The sequence below is a fragment of the Agrilus planipennis genome, unplaced genomic scaffold (assembly GCF_000699045.2).
Source record: "Agrilus planipennis isolate EAB-ADULT unplaced genomic scaffold, Apla_2.0 scaffold202, whole genome shotgun sequence".
Lineage (NCBI taxonomy): Eukaryota > Metazoa > Arthropoda > Insecta > Coleoptera > Buprestidae > Agrilus > Agrilus planipennis.
The window spans coordinates 515682-536514 of NW_020438961.1; the positions used below are offsets into that span (position 1 = coordinate 515682).

The 20833-nt window shown below is 37.7% G+C and overlaps 1 protein-coding gene across 1 annotated transcript; it reads right to left on the bottom strand.

Annotated features, from left to right (window-relative positions):
- Positions 1–3795: 3795 nt before the first annotated feature.
- Positions 3796–4308, bottom strand: LOC108738667. The gene has a single exon (XM_018472189.1). The coding sequence runs from the start codon at positions 4306–4308 to the stop codon at positions 3796–3798; it is 513 nt and encodes a 170-aa protein (XP_018327691.1).
- Positions 4309–20833: the final 16525 nt, after the last annotated feature.

A 20833-nucleotide genomic window follows, 5' to 3' on the forward strand; every position in this document is an offset into this window, starting at 1 on the left:
TTTAATTTTCAAGTAGTTATTATAATTTAAATTGCCCTATGTAGGTGTTGGGGGTATCTATAATGGTAAAGACGCTTACGATAAAATAAGAGCGGGCGCTAAAGCAGTGCAAATTTACACGTCTCTGGTATACGAAGGACCAACGGTGGTAACAAAAATTAAGCAGGAACTCGTGGAATTATTGCGGGCCGATGGTTATAAAAATGTGACCGAGGCTGTGGGTGCTGACGTCTATAAACGTCAGCCGAAATGGAGCTTTTAATGATTATTAGGAACGCTCAAAATCATGGCATATCAGATATTTGAAATGTTATACCCATAAGAGCAGGAAAGAAGTCTTTGTTTTTTTTTTAATATTATCATGTAATGGGTTCCCATACCCCTTTTATCCCCTACTTATTTGATGTACATTTTTTTGTTAACGCTTATACACATTCATATTTTGCAATAATTATAGGTCCACAAGAAAATAAACTTATCGCATTGCATAATAGAATTTGTTATNTATACCGAGTGTTCCCACAGGACCCCCCTTCCAGTGAGGAACGATGTTTATCAGTTTGCTCAGATATAGCTAGGGAAATATACTCGACGACCGGACCGGGTTGTAGTATGGGCTGGTCGATCGTCCATTTTCCTCGTTGTGAGTATCGGTTGGAAGTGCTGTTCTTCTTTCATGATGTATGCTGGTTTCAGTCTTTGCACTGATATAGATTTGCTTGTGTTAGGAAGTTGAACTATGAAAGAGTGTTCGCCTCGTTTGATTACTTTGTATGGCCCATCGTATGAGAATTGTAGTGGTTTCTTTGGACCATCCCGTCGAATTGGAACATATTCGGCCGTTCGTAGATCTCCATAAATGAAAGTTATGTGTCCACCATGCCTGCTTCTAGCTACAGGTCGTAGAAGTCTGAAGTGATCTCGAAGCTGCTGAACATATGTCTGGGTGGTGGTGTGCGATTGACGGGCGTCCGGTTCCAGAAATTCGCCTGGTAGACGAAGTGGTTTACCATATAATATTTCGGCTGCTGTACTCTTGAGATGTTCCTTCCAGGCTGCACGAATTCCCAGAAGAACGGTGTAATCTCTCAACCATGCCATTAACTGCGGGGTGGTATGCCGTTGTGTGTATATGCTTCGAGTTTGTTAGATGCGAAAGCTCTTTGAAAAGCTGGGACTCAAACTGTCTACTTTGGTCCGTGGTGATTCTTAGGGGTGTGCCGTAACGACAGATCCAGCCTTCATAAATTGTTCGTGCGACTGTTTTGGCTTTTTGGTCTGTCATTGGATAAGCTTCAGGCCAACGTGTGAATCTGTCTACACACGTGATACAGTAACGGTATCCTTCTGAGGGCGGCATCACAACTATGTCCATGTGGACGTGGTCGAACTTTTCTGATGGTAGTCCGAATTCGCCCAAGGGTGGAAAAACGTGACGGGTAATTTTTGCCATTTGACAAGAGAGACATTCGCGTGCCCTCTTGGCGCAATCTTTATTAGCAGATGGCCAAATAAATCGCTGGGTCACAAGTTTAATGGAAGCACGGATTCCAGGATACGTCAGGGAATGTAATTGTTTGAAAGCTGCGAAACGAAATGTTGAAGTTAAAAAAGGTCTTGCCGTACCAGTAGAGATGTCGCAGAAAATGGCTTTATTTGAACCGGGAATGTGAATGCGTTTGAGATGTAACGATTGGTCTGAGTTAAGATAATGTTGTAGTTCCTTATCGGATTCCTGCGCAGTGGAAAGGGCTTCGTAGTCAATATGTGTTGATAACTCAGAAATCCGTGAGAGTGCGTCTGCGATAATGTTATCTTTCCCAGAAATATGCTGGATGTTCGTAGAGAACTGGCTAATGAAATTGAGGTGCCGTAACTGTCTGGGAGAGCATTTGTCAGGGTTCTGACGGAAAGCAAAGGTAAGGGGCTTGTGATCGGTAAAAATAATGAAGTCACGGGCTTCGAAAAAATGACGGAAATGCTTAATCGTGCGACAAATCGCGAGAAGTTCTCTGTCGAAAGCGCTGTATTTGACTTCAGCGTTCGATAGCTTGGAGGAGAAGAATGCAAGGGGTTTCCAGGTTCCATTGTGCAATTGTTGTAATGCAGCGCCCAAGTGATGGTCGGATGCGTCACAGAAAATTGCTAGGGTAGCATCTGGTTGTGGATGGTGCAGGAGAGTAGTCTGCGCCAGTTGCTCCTTACTTGAATTGAATGCCTCGTTGGCTGTGAGATTCCATTGTAGTGGTGCATTTCCTTTGATTTTCCCCAGTAAAAGTTCATTCAGAGCAGAATGAGTGCGGGCAGCGTTAGGCAGGAACTTTCTTTAAAAATTGAGCATACCCAGAAATCGTCGCAATTGTCTTGCGGTAGTAGGCTAGGGGAAATTGGAGATTGCTGTTGCTCTGTCGGGTAAAGGGCGTATTCGATTTGCCGAGACAGAATAACCTAGAAAAGAGACTTCTTGTTTACCAAAGTTGCATTTTGCTTGGTTAAGCAGTATTCCGTATGAATGTAGACGAGTAAATAACGTGTGTAAATGCTGTTTGTGGTGTTCAGGACTTTCTAATGCGACCAGTATGTCATCGATGTAAGCAAAACAGAAGTCAAGGCCGTGTAACACCGTCAATAAAACGTTGAAATGTTTGACTGGCGTTGCGTAAACCAAAATTCATGTGAGGAAACTCGAACAATCCAAAAGGTGTTGTAATAGCTGTCTTTGGGATGTCTTCTTTTGCGACTGTAATTTGATTATAATCTCTAACCAAGTCGATCGTGGAGAAAATCTTCTTGTTTGCCAGTGCATGCGTGAAATCGTCGATGTTGCGTACAGGATATCTGTCCGGGATTGTTCTCGCATTGAGAGCACGGTAGTCTCCGCATGGGCGCCAATCATCGTCTTTCTTTGGGACCATGTGCAGTGGCGATGCCCAGGGGCCAAACGTCGTGGTTTGCATGCTACAGGTGGACCGGGGGTAGTGGTGATATAATGGCTTGTTGCATGTTTCGAAAAGGTGATCTGGCCGTTGGGTCGAGTTAATGACGGAAAATCCTGAAGTATCTCGTGGTATTGTGAAGTGGTCGTTTTCGTTTCTGTAACGAAAGTGACGGAAGGTTGTCTGCAGTTGATTAGCTGACCAGTGGTAGTGAGGTGTGTCAGTCGATTCAGGAGTCGTTGGTTGCTTAAATCTACCAGCACTTGGTAGTGCGTAAGGAAATCTGCGCCGATAATTGGTTTGGTAACGTCGGCTATGATGAAACGCCATGGGAAACATCTTTGTAGGCCTAAGTTGAGCGACAGAATAATAGTACCATAGGTCGGTATGCTGGTGCAGTTTGTTACTTGTAGCGTGAACGTGGATTTCCGACGTGGCCCAGATATTAGTGACTTGGGATACACGCAGATATCAGCACCGGTGTCGACCAGAAATTTTTGGTTTGTGGCTCTGACCGTTACAAATAGGCGACGTTGCGTTGTGCGGAGCTCACTTGTCGCCATTAGTGAGCTCCCTGTAGGTTTCCCGATGACTTCCTGCACGGAGCAATGCATTTCCGTGCTTTGTCTTGGAATCTGCCGTGGTAGAAGCAAAGGTCATTGCACCTGTTGCTACTGTTGGATCGTCTTTGTGAAGAACTGCCTCTTGAATGAGATCGAGATCTTGTCCTCGAACCTCTCGCCATATGTCTTCTTGTATGATGTAGATCCATCTGGAGTGCTTGCACCTTATTGGTCAGCTGTTGGATGGCATCGTGCTGAGGAGTAGGTGTGGCCGTGGTTGCTATCATGGACTGTGCTTAAGTTGCTTTCATGATATAGTCGGCGATTTCGGCAACTTCATCCAACTGCTTGTCCTTCATGGTTGCTATGACCGTCTGTAGATTTTGAAGAAGCCGACCTGACCAGATTGTGCGTAATAGATTCTCTGGAGTTGAATTTCCAGTCAGGTTTTGAAGGTGACGCAGAAATTGTGATGGTTTTCTGTCACCAATTTCTTCCTGCCCCAGTAATTGTTTGGTCCTTAATTCTTGTGAGGTGCCCAACCGACGAATGAGTGCTGCTTTGATGGTGGCGTATGGTTCAGTCGCCGGTGGGTTTATGATAATGCCACGCACTTCGGCTGCGTACCTCAAATCCAAATTGCTCGATACATACCCGAATCTTGTCGATTCAGATGTTACTCCGGAGGCCTCAAACCTTCGTTCCACCATACGAAACCAAAGTTCGGGGTCGGATGGCACGAAATGGGGCAGTTTCACAGCTAGACGGTCGATGGAAGGGGTAGGTTGGGCATTTTGCGGACGTGACATGGTTAAATTTCCTCGTTACGGCTGACCTGGGCAACCTTTTTGTTTATATGTTGATGTAGATGATGCCAGTACTCACGGTAGGCAGTCTAATGTAGGCTGATGTTTTGTAACGTGATTATTACAAAGAGGAGGCAATCGCTCCGGTCCAGAGGCGAGGCAGTTGCATTACCAGCGGCTGATTGTGCAATAAAAATCTCTTCCTTTGACAGAGAGGAACCCATAGGAGAAATGGAGTGATGGCAGATGAGTTGTTGTTATTGCAATGCAGGTTCGGATGGCACGCCCAGTAAAGGTGAGTATGTTTTTTTCTAATAAGTTGATCAACTCACGTAGAAGCTGTTAATGCTGGTGGTATTCGTCCTGTTGTGAAGGTCCACTAGACGCAGGAATTGGGGTTGAAGCTTGAAGTTGGGCGGCCTGTTGTAAGCGGGCGAGATAGCGACGTTCCTTCCTACGTTAACAGCAGTTCATGTAACGGTTCCGGTTGTGGTCACCACTGTTGTTCAGTACTGTGCATAGGTTTTTTATCGGGGTCACCACTGTGGTTATTTAATATATGTTCTTGGTCGGGGTCACCACTGTAGTCGTTTGGAAGTGCGACTAACAAAAGTTGTGCTTCTGAGAAGAACCGATTTCATAATAGCGTTGGACACATTTCTGCATCATTGATGAGTTGAACAATATCACAGCATCCGATGACGTGACACTATTGCAGCATCCAAATTAAAGTGAGCCTGGTGTTAGACTGATTTATTTAACTATTTATACGCTATTTATACAAAACTATTTATTGGTTTAAGTGACAAAGAACATTTCAGCAATTTACATTTGTGTGTGTAACTGCCTTTGATCTAGTTAGTCGCACTGTGTCGCGACCTATCTAAGTCAGCACAAATGAAGACGCTTAATTGATACACATTAGAATTGTTTCTTGCTATACCGAGTGTTCCCACAACCCTATATCCCCGTAATCAAAACACTGAGACAGGATCGCTCAATCTCTAAGAATTCGTGACGTAGATTTCACAAAATTAGAACAGAATATCTTCGTGATTTCCAATGTACAACCCTATGTATAACCTTGTATAACATTTGCAGGACCGTTAGTATTAGCATCACCCAATGTACACCACGAGAAGGTATCTTTAATGTTGTGAAATGTACGTCACAGACAGTTTCATAGTGGGGAATTAAGCACTATTGTTTTGGTAATTTGATCACGGGGATAAAGAGTTATGATGTCATGAGGTTATAGAATTCAAGAGATAAAGTTTGAAACTATTATTTTTTTTACCCACTAATCATAAACGGCGAAACAAATAATAGGCTCAAACTATTTAACAAAGACCACTTTTCGGACAATATATAAAATTTCCGCAGCTGCGTCTAGTATTTTATATAAATACGAGACCTGTGAATTTTATTTTAAGAATTGTGCATGATAAACTTTTAAATATGTTTATTGCTTCTTCATTGCATTCTCAACGTATTATTCGGTTTCTTCTGTTTCACTTATTTGCGAGTGAAATAACATATCACAAACTACAATATAATAATTAAAAAATACTTCTTGTGTAGCTATTTGAGTTTGGTAGATTGAGATAACAGGCAATATTTCTTGCAGTTTCAGATATTTTGTTTATTCCAATTGGTTATTTTGTACATTTACCTAAACTGTAGAATATAAAAAAATGTGTTGGTTTCTGTATTTTTAGGTCGTGGGTTCATGTATTTTTTTTTAACTATTTATAACATTCTTCCTCAATGATAAATGATCTTGTGTAGCACTTTTTTGTATCACTTTCAATGTCCCCATAATCGCCTTGTCCAATGGTTTCTGGGTTGTGTAAGGTGGTAGAGATACAATATGAACATTATTCTCTCTAGCCAAGTCTAGTACATCAATGTTTCGGGTGTGGCTAAAGTGTCCTTTTAATATCAATAAAACTCTTGAGTCTGGTGTTGGGTGTGTGTATACTTCTGGAATTTTACTTCGGACAACTGTCAGGCCGGTTTCATCAACGTTGTAGACACGATCTGGTGAATAGTTATTTTTCTCGTACATCTCTTTCAGAAGTTGAAAAAAATTGTCCACGTTTTCTTTATTAAAGCCGAAAGCTCTTGCAAATGACGTTCCCGTACAGTGCCGGATTAAGCCAGCGCGGGGCCTGCAGCAAATTCTATCAAGAGGCCCTTAGACTGTTTTAGGTTAGGTACTTATCGAGTTTATGGTATTAAATAAAACAAAACTGTTACAAACAAACTTTTCTTGATTTAATTTATAAATAATATTCATTAAAGTGAGGTGCTTGTTGGCTCATCGTGTTCCTCGATTCATTTTTAACTCGTTTTAATGTTGAGAAGGATCGTTCACCACTGCAGTTGGTGATCATGAGAGACAAATAAAGGCGCAAAACAATTTCAACGTTCGGGAAAGAAGATTGTAAAGAATTATTTATCAACAGCTTGTAAACCTGCATTTTCAGAGCCTCATGATTCCTGCTGTCAATAATACTAGCCACATCAGAATTGAGCATTGCAGCGAACTTCACTAATTCGTCGCCCAGACTCACTTCCAAATCATCTGCGTAAGCACTTACTGTGGTTGCAGATTTTTTCAAAATTTCTTCTGGTGGAAGAGATTTTAGCTCTCGGAATATTCCGAAAATGCCAGCAATTTTATAATAACTGTTCATACGTTTACCTAAACCAGTGAGTACGTTATCAATGGAGACAATAAACACCTGAATTTTATACCGTTGTCTAGGTGTTTGATTTTCAACAAAGTCGTCTGGCGTAGATGATCCGCTATAATTGTCGTATTTTACTTCCTGCATATAGAAGTTTCTTGCTGATGAAAATGTAGATCGCATTGCTTGAAAGTATTCATGTAATGATTCATAAAGAGCGTACCCAGTGTTAAGGTCTTAATCATCCTATTGCAGCGCAACATTAGCCGCTTGCAAACGTTCTAGTATTCTATCTGCAATCTGCTGCATTATGCATACTTACTTATTTGCTTAATACGTGCTTGTACGCCGCTGTATTTACCACTCATATAGCTGGCGTTGTCATAGCTTTGCCCACGAGCGAGTTGTTCATCAGTATGGCCTTCCATGTCCAAAAACTTAACAAATCTTTCTACCAGTCCAGATGTTAGAACATAGCTATTAGGGTAAGTTGATCTACATGGGATATATCTGGAGTAGAATCAAATGACACAGTAGTATTTGCAGCTCTTAATTTCACAAATAATTTGATGCAGCACGCTTGATGCTGTTAGACAAATAAACTCCTCACATGTTCTTTTCGATAAACATGACGTATGCCCCTTTCCTTTATTGGCATGACTTTGAATATGTTGTGCCATAAAATCATCTAATTTGGCGATTAGTTGTAATAAACCTAAATAATTGTCATTATGGGGTGAACCAAAAGCAAGTCCTCATTCTGCTAAAAACTTTACAACTCCAATAATGCATTTTAAAAGTAGCCGCCAATATATTTCCTCAGACTTAACTATCAACACGCGCTTTCTTGTTTTTTAAGTGTAACTGTGAAATTACAACTTGTGTATGCTAACTGCTTCCTTCATGTCTTGACAAAAAATTGTGCGCATTCTTCCAGTCATCTAATACATCTTTCGTAAACCGTGATGAATCAGTCAATTTGCAAACAAAACAGAATAGTCGTCAGTTGCTTTCCAAATAACACAGCCAATCTCTGACGTGAGATTGATTCGTCAGTTTATGTTTACAGGTAAAAAACGACTTTTGGCAGAAGCGTGGCTTATTTTCTTTTTCATACATTTTCTTTGAAGACATAAAATCACTATGTATACATATGTTGCACTTCGCTGCTTCCTTTTGCAATCCTTGATTTCGGGTTGCAAATGCTGTGATATTACAATCGTGTAATAACATGCTTTCGACTGCATTTTGACTTGAACATGACGGCTGTAAGTCGAGAGTACTTGCAGTGATATTAAGTTCTGCTATGGAAGAAATTGGTGTCTCTTGACATACAGTATAGTTATATCTTTTATAGTTGTAGATCCATCGGTAACATGTATAATTTCTGTAGTTTCAGTTTCAATTTCTGTAGATTCAACAGGCTTAGTTTGAACGCTTGCGGATTTTCGATATAACAGCTTCGTTATTTTTTTCCTTTTCATCTTTTGCCTAATGCTTTGCACTTCCTGAAGCGTAGTGTCGGCCCGTATCTCTTGATCTGCTGTTCATATTACATGCGATTAATCAATTTTTAAAATTAATGTTTAGAATAATCAAAATCGAACTTGACGCAGCAGACAGTATTGCAGCTTCATTTATTTCACGAGAAAAATTCGACCGTATTTAACAAACCACATAAACTCTAAAAAATATTTAGGTAGGTACATATTACAAAATATTCTAGATATAAAAACATATTTAAAAAACTGTTCTGAATAAAATCATAAAATTTCTTCGATAAAAAATAATCACAAAAAGACGTTGTATTTTTAACCTATTTTCAGTAGTATGCATGTGAATACGCCAATATTTCAATAATAATATGAAAGTAATTTTACCTACTACGAAGTAAATGTATTAGCAAAAACCGAAATGGCGCTTACTGTCTTTGTGAGTCTGATAAAAATCAAATCTACGACCTGACCCACCCGTACACAGTATAAGTATCATAAGTTTGTATATCCCTTCTTAAGAAATTACATAATAAACACTTTCGTCACTTTCCATGAGAATGGAGTCACGGACATCCAACCAGATAATTAAAAAAATCACAATTAATTGTTACTTTATAAGGCTGGCTACGGTCAGATCTATCAGATAAACCCAGCAACTACTCAGAGTGAAAAGTAATAATAATTTCTTATTATAACTTAAAAATATCTTACCTTATGCCCAGTTATTATCGTTGAATACTTTTCTCTTCTTGACTACGTAAGAACACTGTTCTATTTAGTATATTTTAAGAGATAACTGAATAATTAAAAGAATCAGTTGCACCGCTATATTATGTAATAAAACAATACTCAACACAATTATGAAATTTTTCTCAAGAATGGTTCATATCGAAAGCACTATTATTATCATCCAAATGTAAATATCAATCATTCCTTATAGATTGGTAGTCAATGTAACCCTTTTCAAATCGGTCGGGTTATTACGACTAGCACGGAGAAAATATTAGGAAATTCCCCATTTTGTTTAGCAGTATTGCCAACTTGCGTGTAGTGAGGTACGAAACATGATTTTTGGTATGACCAGCAGAAAAATAAAATTATAGTTAAACATTTTGATGCAAATATTTTCTTCTTAGTAATTGTGAGTTGTGACTAAATCTAATATGTATATAAATAATATTTTTTTTGGTCATAAAACGTTGATGCGCGGGGTCCCCAAATGCGCGGAGCCAGCAGCATTTGCGACTCTTGCTTCGTGGCTAATCCGGCGCTGTTCCCGTAGACCTCTTAATTGACAGTTTATCTTTATGACGTTTCAAAAATAGCCTTAACCATGTTTTTCCTGCTATGCCAGATTCACCAGACGGATTTTGCAAATTATTATGTACTGCCAACATGTATGCCATTCTGCGAAGATCAGTCCTTGTCAATCCATGAAATTTGCTTTCCAACATTAAAATACATTCTATTAAAACGTTTTCCAATTGTGTCCCCAACGTTGTTTTTCTACTTTATGTCGTGGCACCCGCTTTTTCAAAACTAGGCTCCGTTGTCAGGCTTAAGCGTTGCAATGTCGTTCTCTGTACTTTGAGAAAATTTGCTGCTTTTAGAGTGTCCATTTTCTTCTCGCGAACCATTTTTATGGCTTTAATCATCAAATAACTGATTTCTACGCATGTCCATAAACTTCTGCGCATGCGCTCAATGACTAATTTCGTTGCCCCCGATTGGAATGGCTGAAAAAGGCCATATTTCATATCTATTTTATAGCACGTAAAACGAGCATTCCGCGGTAACATAACAGAAAATATTATTCGTGAACGGGTGCCTGACCCGTGTGATGTTAACCAACCAAATCAAGATATTGATTTAAAAAATAAAATTGTAATCGTTTCTAATTTGTTTGGTGGTCACGAATGTTTCAACTTTATCGTTTGGCGGTCAATATTTAACTAGTAGTTCGTAAAAAACCCAAGACATCACATTCGAAAACTCGTCCCGACTCTAGACATAAACATGACAAAACACATAAAGGACAAAGTCTATAAGTAACTATTTGCTATTCATTTTAAACTAGATCGAGATAATACAGATAAACATTATTTCGTTCTTAATTTGTTTGTAAGTGAATGTTAGCCATGTTCAAACGTTTGGTATAGCATAATGTAAGACTTTTTAGACCCTTTTGCTCATTTAACATTGCGAAAGAGGGGAATATTTCCTATAAAGTTCCCCCGTTCCTCTTTGAGGTAGTTCCAGCATAGTATAGGATAGTCACAGCAGTTCCTATTGACAGCTTTGGCACAGAAACGCTCACACATACAATCACATATTTTTACTCACGGTGATCTGGCAATGTTCCTCTTAGCTTATATATACCTCTGTTTATATGCTTTTGGCATTGTGCTGTGTGATTATATGAATAATATATTAAATTTTGAAAATGTCCAAGCAATTACGGCATAAAGGGAAATTTATTGAAGAAAAAATATAGCTAAAAAATTATCTTTTGTTGCTGACAAGTAAAAAGCAAAAAACAAATAAATCCAAATCAGAAGAAAAAAATACAAATAAACACACGAATCCTAGCCTACAAGGACGGCGTATTGTGGAGTATGCAATACTTGGAAGAAATTTAAAATGTTATAAGTGCAGACAAGTTTTGAGCTTAGAAAATATAGAAAAAGAAATGCTTCTGAGCCTGATTTTAATCCTGAATAAAAATTTAGCCAGTCTCAATATACCGCAAATATCTGATACTTTATTCAAGCGATATGAGAGAGAAATGGGCCCGGCTATCGAAAAAGCAGCTGCAGAAAGCTGCAAAAGAGCAGAAGATTAATACACGTGCCGACAATGAAGTTGTGCAGCAAATAGAAGCCCAAGCTTATAGAAGAACAGCATCAAAAACTTGAACAAGAACGGCAAGAATTCGAGCGTCGTAGGCAAGAATGGCAACAGCAAACAGCGCAAGATCGGTTTCCGGCAGAAATTCAAGTTCCGAAAATGGTGTCGTCCACAAGTGAGCGAACCATTCTGAGATTTTACTTTGTCGGCGAATTCGAAAGAATTCTCCAGACATCAGGTATTACGCAAGAGGTAAAATTCCAACTGACTATCCAACAACTAGTGAAGGAGCAAATAACCGCATTACGCCAATAAATAGAAACAATTAGAAAAGATCCCCGTACAGATCAGGGAGGCCGAAATCCCGTTCTCATTCTAGACATAGAGAATACCCCGAAAACGGTATGTGTTGGTACCACTGGAAGTTTGGACCCTAGGTCAGAAAATGCAGACTTCCCTGTTCCAAAAATCAGGTGGGAAACAGAACGACAGGTTGCATGCGGCATGCGACCCAAGAACATCACCACGCCGCCTATTCGTCAGAGACATCACTTCTCGTGTACGTTTCCTAGTTGACACAGGAGCCGAGTTATGCGTGTATCCACATTCGTTAGTATATAGTACGTGCAAGAAGTCAGAGTATGAGCTATCAGCGGCCAAAGGGACACCAATTGCTACTTACGGGACTATCAACATCAACTTGAATCTAGGTCTACGACGCAATTTCCCATGGTCGTTCGTAACAGCAGACGTTTCGAAGCCTATAATTGGAGCCGATTTTCTGTTTCACTTTGGCTTATTGATCGATCTCCGAAACGGCAGTAGTAGAGTGTAAAAACAGTAAGCGGAAATTCTACATTTCACCAATTACTGCAGTAATTTCCGAGTCTTACGAAACATCAGGTAGTTCGCCTCATTACCACCACCGCCGGACTCCCTGTTTTCTACCGCCCCAGATGTCTAGACCCTGTAAGACTGATGACAGCAAAAAAAAAATTCGAGGCTATGTTGGAGTTCTGCATCGCACGTCCGTCAAAAAGTCCATCGTCGTCGCCATTGCACATGGTACCTAAAAAGGACAATTGTTGGAGACCCTGCGGAGACTACCATGGTCTAAATTCTCGAACTATGCCAGACCGATATACCAAAAACTGCGATAACCACGCCTTTTGGATTATTCGACTTCAAATATATGACGTTTGGATTTCGGCCGCCGCAACTTTTCAACAGTTTATCGACAATTTATTGCGTGGATTAGGCTTCTGCTACGCATACATTGACGATATCATAGCGGCATCCGCAACCGAAGAAGGACACTACGACCACCTAAAATTCTCTTCGGCCGTCTACAGCACCATGGAGTCGTTATCAACCAGGCTAAGTGTGTATTCGGAAAATCAGAGGTGCAGTTCCTGGGATACCGACTTAGGAGCAACGGCGCTGAGCCATTACCGGAAAAAGTCGAGACGATACGAAAGTATTCGCAACCGGAGAACGCCAAGCAGCTGCGACTATTTCTCGGCTTGTTATATTTTTATTTAATTTTTGCCAACCACCGCAGGTAAACAAGCTCCCCTGACCAGTCTCTTGCACAATGAAGTAAAAGGGAAACGCCATTGGAGTGCGCCACCGGCTGCACTGGAAGCATTCACCGCTTACAAGAATAGCCCCGCCGAAGCTACCCTTCTGGTCCATTCGAAACTGTTTTATTAGGAATACGATCGGCATGGAAAGATGATATTCAAACCATCTTCCCGGATCTTACCTATGGACAGTCGCTGCGATTGCCTAGAGAGTTCCTTGCACCAAGAAAGGACGAAACGTGCGAGGATATGACCGATTACGTCAAGCGATTCAAAACTAACTAGATAACTAATCGACCATTTAAAACCAGCATTCAATTTTAATTTCAAACTCTTAAGCATGCTTCATTACCTGGAACCCCTATACCTGCATGTACCCTGTCTTGTAACCACTAAAAATCTGGTTTCTCCCGCAGTAATATTTCATTGTATTTGCTTCTGAGAACTTTTAACGTCAGTACTTGTACTTTCTGTCTTTCTTTTGAACTACCCTTCTCCTTGTCAATCTTCAACAACTTTAACTATAAATACCCTTAATTTCGATTTCATTAGTTAGTTCATCTGAGTTCTTTCAGTTCTTTTCTTCGAGTTTTTAGTAACTTTACGCGTACATTGTTATAATCGTTATTGTTATTTTTTGTGGTTGTCGTGTTCCTGTTATGGTAAATAGTTTCTCCATCTTCTCTTGTGATTATTAAAAGTCATAAAACGAATTATGTGTTACTGTTAGAGAAGGAAAGAAGAAAATGAGTTGCAATGTGATTCGACTGAATGAATTTTTATTTTTCGAAGTGGATACAGACCTCTGTCGAAACTGCCAGACGCGGAACGCGATTTCGATCTTTTTGGATCTCATCAGCGCATCACAGACAGCTTCGACAGAACACAGACCAACTTTTACCTCCAGCCTTAACAGTGCGTTTTAGAAAATACCACAAATGGCGCAGTAAACGCCATCTGTAGTACGATGCTACATTTTAGGATTACGTATGCTCCAACAAGGTGCACTTGTATGGATATCTACTTGCTGAAACGAATGCCCGCGTAGCTAACCTCAACGTGATAGGCACGTTACCATAATGAAATAAAATAATTCGAAATGGTCTGTATTCTGTCGAAACTGCCAGACGCGGATCGCGATTTCGATCTTTTTGTGTCTCAAAAATATCGAAATTGCGATTCGGTGTGGTAGTTTGCTGGGAATATTTCAATTTACGGCATGCGGGGATGCTTTTTAAGAGTTGCTTTTTTTTTCGTATTCTTAAAATGTTCGCAAACAAACTTCTATAGCGCAAATTTAAGTAGATATATAAGATTTCTGCTTCTGGTAACATGTTGCCTATCCTTTTGGTAAAATACATTTGCAAACAAAAAAATTATCGTCCTGTTTTTTAGTAAAATACACTTGAATAAAAAATTGTCCACAAGTGGGGTGAATCCGGACAAAATGGTGAGAACTTATAAAAAGAAATAGGTGCTCAATTTATGAGCTACTCATAGGAAGATTTGGAAAAAGCATTATTGGACATACAGAACAGAAGAAGGAGCATAAGACAAGCAGCAGAATGCTATAAAATACCAAAGTCAACATTCAATGATAAAACAGGAAACCAAGGAGCACAAACAGCTCTCTGCAATGCAGATGAAAAACTGATTGCCGAAGAAATTACAATATTTAGAGAATGGGGTTTTCCCATGACCCGAAATAACATACGGGGTCTGATTAAAAAATATTTTGGTAGGTAAGGACCTACAATAAATTGTTTTAAGGATAACATGCCCGAAGTGGAGTGGTTTTACTCATTTCTGGTAACAAACGAGATTTTAACCGAGCGTTTTTCTCAGAATATCAATAGGTGTCGAGCGAACGTGACTAAAGAAATTGTCCAAGATTTTTTTAATAATGTATCTGAAACCATGAAGGATGTCTCCAGTTCTAATATACTGAACTACGATGAGACTAATATAACTCATTAGCCTGGGAAAGCAAAAGTACTTTGTCGTCGAGAATCTAAAAGGGTTGAAAGAATTATTGACTAGTAAAACTAGCACATGAGTTATGATGACTATAAGTGCAGCAGGAGAACTATTGCCCCCCTACATCGTCTACAAATCTATCCATCTTTAACCAACCTGGATAGAAGGAGGACCAGAAGGTGCTATTTACAATCCCTAGTGACATTATCGACATTATAAAAGATAAGAACAAGGCAAGGCAAAACTACGTTTGAACCTACAATCCACAGGATAAGCAAACCCTTAACAAGCTATCCGACGAAATAAAATCTCGACTAAAAGACTTCTACAACACACAATGAAAGACTGGATGAAGCTGAAAAATCCGGTGTCTCTCTATATTCGCTCGACAAAAAAAGAAAAAAAGCAACGATATCGACACCCTAAACAAAGACAACACATTTGCTATTACCATGAAGAAAAAGCAGAATTCATAGCCAACCACATTGAAAACCAGTTCAGACCAAACCCGATCGACGAAATTCTTCTATCCACTAACTATGGAAGCAATACTCTTTCAGCAACTGCAAGTCGAACTAGAAGATAGACAACACTATTCCACTACTCATCAACTCGCCAAAGTCACCTCTTTCGTGGTAAAAGCCCTCAACCAAGGCTAAACAACAACAGTAATCCTCCTTGATACAGAAAAGTCTTTCGATTTCATTATTACTATTTTTTTTTTCGATATTCGTTTACTTCTTTTAAGTACCTTGTACTATTTTGTTCGCTAAAAGGTCAATTTATGCGTTGGAAGAATAGTCAATTTATGTATTGGAGGAAGGGCAAGTTCTCGAATTTAGACAGTCTTGGTCTTGCGTTGCTCATCACTATTCAGTTAGTTTCCTATCCTAAGGGAAAACAATTTCCGAATTCTTGAAGTTATTCGATTTTTTTCCCGATTTTATACCTGCTTGAAAAATTTACGTAAGTTCACGTAAACTCTTCCCAAAGACCATACCATAAAACTGCAAGAAAGACGGGGCTAATTGCCATAGTTCCTGATTGAAATACAGTAATAATCTCTGTTCCGTTAAAAATCATTTAATATCTAGTTTGCTAAAATGCTACAAATTGATTTTGTTTATATAACAAAAAGTCAATATGTGTCTGTGTTTGTGTGCGTTCGAATAACTACATATTTATAGCGAGTGTTGAATGCATATTAATATTAATTAGGATTTTCCATAGTAAAACGTGTCACACAGGATTTTTCTAGGTTTATTTTCAGTCGGCTTGAATGATTGACCGAGAGAACAACTCATTTTGCTCGTTATAAGTATATAAAATAGAAATTAAAAAATTATTATTAAAATTGAGATATCATCATTGTTGCGAAGTACACGGTGTGTATTGTTGTGTTTTTGCTATATAAAGTAATAATGTATGAAAAAACTATTAATTTGTTTTCGATAAAATGATTTCGTTTCAATGCATTAATTTCAAATGCAATTCTAAAGTGAATAAGATTATCGTCTACTGTGCAGAAATGGATCCTAATAAAACCACAAATTTCAATTGCTGTAAGACGAAAGAAGCGAGGTATTGTGTGTGTATAAACTGCGGTGCGATATTTCACAGAGCATGCCTTGAACGTCAGAAAAATATTACAGTAGTAGATAAAACGCGCATTATTTGCTGTTCCGCAAGTCTCGACGAATCTTCGATTGTCAAACATTTGTGCAATGAAATTAGTTTGATGAAAAACTTGTTAGATGAAAAAGAAAAGATGAATGCTTTGTTGGAAGAAAAAACGCGACTTCTCGAGTGTGGTGTGAATGAGCATGGCGCATCGGCCTCCCGTGGCGAGTCATATGCGAAAATTTTGTCCAAAGTTCCACCGATTTTGGTGAAACCAAATACCAAAACTTCAAAAGGAGATATAATTAAAAAAATCAAAAGAGAGGTAAAAATTCGAGACCTGAATATTTCGGTTGATTCGGTCCGAGAAACGAAAGATGGTACTGTTTTGATAAAGTGTAAAAATCAGACAAACAATGCAACCATGGAAAGTGAAATAAAAAAGATTACGAATTTAAACTGCGAAGTCAAAACGTTGTCAATGAAAAAGCCGCGTGTTAAAATCACAGCGCGAAGTGTGTGAACGCCGTCAGATGGCAGTAGGTACTGTGCGGGCGACCACGATGGACTGACATGCCAACATAAAGATAATAAGCGCTGCGCGAACTGTCTCTCTGCTAATGAAAAGTACAAAACGAACAAAAAGGCGGCCCACTATGCTTTTGAAGAAGACCAATGCGAATCATACCAATTCTTGAAAAAAAGAGTTATCAGTCAAACTCATTACTCTTAAACTTTTACTTTTTTTAACAATCTTCAAATTATTAATTTCATTCAATATAACTGATGTTTTAGATAAACAAAATAATACCGTAAAATGTGAAAAGGTACAGCTGCTCGATAGTTTTTTGACTAACGATAACGGTCTTTTAAATTTTTATATGAACATTAGAAGTCTAAGTAAAAACTTTGATGAACTTCACATATTAATCAAATCAATGAAAAAATGTCCTGATATTGCACTGAAACTCATAAAATTATTTTACCGCAACTTTTAACATTTAAAACTTTTTTTTATTCAGCTAATAGTGAAATCAACAAATGTGATGGAACTTGTTTGTATATATCAAAACAATTAAGTCACCAAAGTTCGGTAATTAACATCGGTAAAATCAAGGCCTTATTTATGGAAATAGTAATTGAAAAAAAACATCTTTGTATTACTTCGCTATATAGATTACATTGTAAACCAGATAGTTTTATAGACGATTTATATGATCATATGACCCAAAATAAAAACCTCGATACACATATTATATTAGGAGACATTAATTTAGATATTCTAACTGATAACACATCTGTTAACAAGTATGTGAGTAATTACTATGAACTAGGATTTGAATCGCATATAAACCTTCCAACTAGAATAGATAATACTCGCGCTTCTTGTATAGACTATATATTCGTAAAGACATCCAGCGATAACTTAGAGCTTAAATCAGCGGTATATGAGTCCACTATAACAGACCACTTCGCGACTATCTTAAATATTGGCTTTGAACAAACTAAAGAAAGCGATACTATTAATCAAAGAAGACAAGTTAAAATAAACTATGAACGACTGCGGGAAATGTTAAAAACTGAAACGTGGAATGATATTTATAAGGAAGAAAATGTTGATATCGCGTTTGAAAACTTTCTAAATAAAATAGAATTTTATGTTAATTTAGTTTCCAAAGTATTGAACAAACCAAAGAATAATAAACAAAGACAAAGTTGGATCACCAAAGGACTTGTAAAGTCATGTAAGATTAAGGATAAATTATATCAAAAACATAAGAAAAATCCAAATGATCTCGAATTAAAAACTAATTATATTGAGTACAAGAATAAACTTAAGAGTTTGATACGTTCGACTGAAATAAAATATTATAATGATATCTTAGTTAATATAGGCAATGATACTAGAAAATTGTGGGATTTTGTAAACGCTCAAGGAAAAAGTAAAAAAACGGATAAAAATGTGATTGAAACGGTATACTCGAAAGATGAAAAAGCTTATGTTCACGACGACCAAAAAATTGCAGACGAGTTTAACCACTTTTTTGCTAATATAGGACCTGAAATGGCTAAAATGTTTGAAACTATTCCAAGGTATGATACAAAAGACGACCTTCCGAACCAACATTCTATTTTTCTATATCCTACTACTGATATTGAAGTAATAAAAATAATACGCGAGTTAAAATTGAAAAAAGCGTCCAAAATAGATAAACTGCAAGCTACAACTCTTAAATAGATAGCTGACTTAATTGTAAAACCTTTCGTGTATCTAATTAACTCTTGCGTTGAAGTAGCAATTTTTCCAAGTCACTTGAAAAAAGCGGAGATTGTACCTATCTATAAAGCGGGAGATAAAGATAAAACGACGAATTATAGGCCCATATCACTGATATCTAACTTCGCGAAAGTGTTTGAAAAATATTGAAAGTGAGAATTCTGGGTTTTGTTGAAAAGCATAATTTGATAAATCCGAACCAATTTGGCTTCCAGGCGGGCAAAAGTACAGATGACGCAAACTAACTAAAGTTCTTGATGAGATACATGATGCGATTAGTATGTCAACCCCGTGTATCGCGATATTTTTGGACCTAGCCAAGGCTTTCGATACAGTTGATCACAAAATTTTGCTAAAAAAACTTTACGGCATGGGATTCAGAGATACTGCATACAACCTAATCAAAAGTTATCTATCTGATAGGAAACATGTAGTCAAAATTAACGATAAATTGAGTTGTGAACAAGACGTGAAATGTGGTGTCCCTCAAGGGACTATTCTAGGACCAATTTAATTTATATTATATTTGAACAGTATTTTTGGTTTAAGTCTTAATGCAAACATATATTCCTTCGCGGATGATACGGTTTTAATAGTGAAAGAAAATAATTGGGAAAATGCAATACATGTGGCGAATATTGAAATTAATAAAGTAATGAAATAGCTGTGCCATAACTATCTCTCTTTGATTATTAGTAAAACAGTTTACATTACCTTTGGTAGTTACAGCAACAGTTTACCAGCTACATCTTGTATTAAAATTCATGACTTTTTTTGCAATATGAAGGATAAATGTAATTGTAAATCAATTGAAAGGGTTAACTGTACTAAACATCTGGGAATAATAGTAGACTCCAATTTAAGATGGAATGACCATGTTTCAACTATTTCGAAAAAAACTAGATACATTATCTACCTTCTTTATAAGTTGAAAAATATACTTTCGCGTAAACAACTAATGACATTATACTACGGGTCTGTTTTGGTCTATCGCAACGTACGGTATAATTGCGTGGGGAGGAGCAACTGATACTGTGATAGGTCCCATTAGAAGTATACAAAAAAGAATACTAAAAATAATTTTTGATAAACCCGCCTTCTTTCCCTCAGAACAATTATACAAAGAACAAGAAATAATTGAGTTGAGAAAATATTACGTTGAAAAATCACTTTTTATTAACTTCCAGTCACTTCAATCTGCTTATTTTAAAGTAAAACGAAAACCTGCTAGACAACAATTGTTACAAACACCAAGAATAAATAAAGAAATTGACCGAAGAAGTAATAGATATATTAGTGTAAAAATCAGAATTCAAAGAAAAACAACTGGATAAGCTTAAAATATCTAAAGTTATTAGAAAATGTATAATCAGTTTAAATGCAGAAGAAGTAAAATTATTATTTCACCCTATCCTTTAACTTGTGTGATAATGTTAGCATGCATCAATGATTGTTCTTATTTTTAATGTATATGTACGGACAGAGTGTGATAAAATACCTCTATGATACAATTATATGTACAGGGACGCGCACGGGCATTAGTGCCTTTAGCGGAGATATTGCGAATATGTAATTTTAGATTCTAAAATATTTAACGTTTACCTCCGTCATAGAGTGGATTCAGAATCCAACTCTCATGACATGGATAAAAGATTTGATGTAAACTGCGATGTAATTATTGAAATAGTTTGTAACAGCGATATCTGTAATTCAATTACACCTGATAATAATAATAATAAAAAAACAATTGTCAAAATAGCTAACACTAGTCATTTACATTTTCTAATTTCCTTAAATTAATTTAATAAATTAACACAGTTCGAATTATTCCAATAATAATATCATCAATAGGCGTTATACCTAAAACATTACACGCTAGCCTAGCCGAGTTGAAACTGCATAAGCTTACGTACATAAGTCTACAGAAATCCGTAATCCTTGATACATGCGGAATAGTGCGCACATTAACAATACTGACATTCTCCCTTTCCAGATAACACAACAGGTTAAATTAGAAGCGGAGTTTTTAATAAT

What these genes read in the sequence shown, in the direction of transcription:
- LOC108738667 (XM_018472189.1), bottom strand. Translation starts at nt 4,308, where the DNA reads ATGTCACGTCCGCAAAATGCCCAACCTACCCCTTCCATCGACCGTCTA.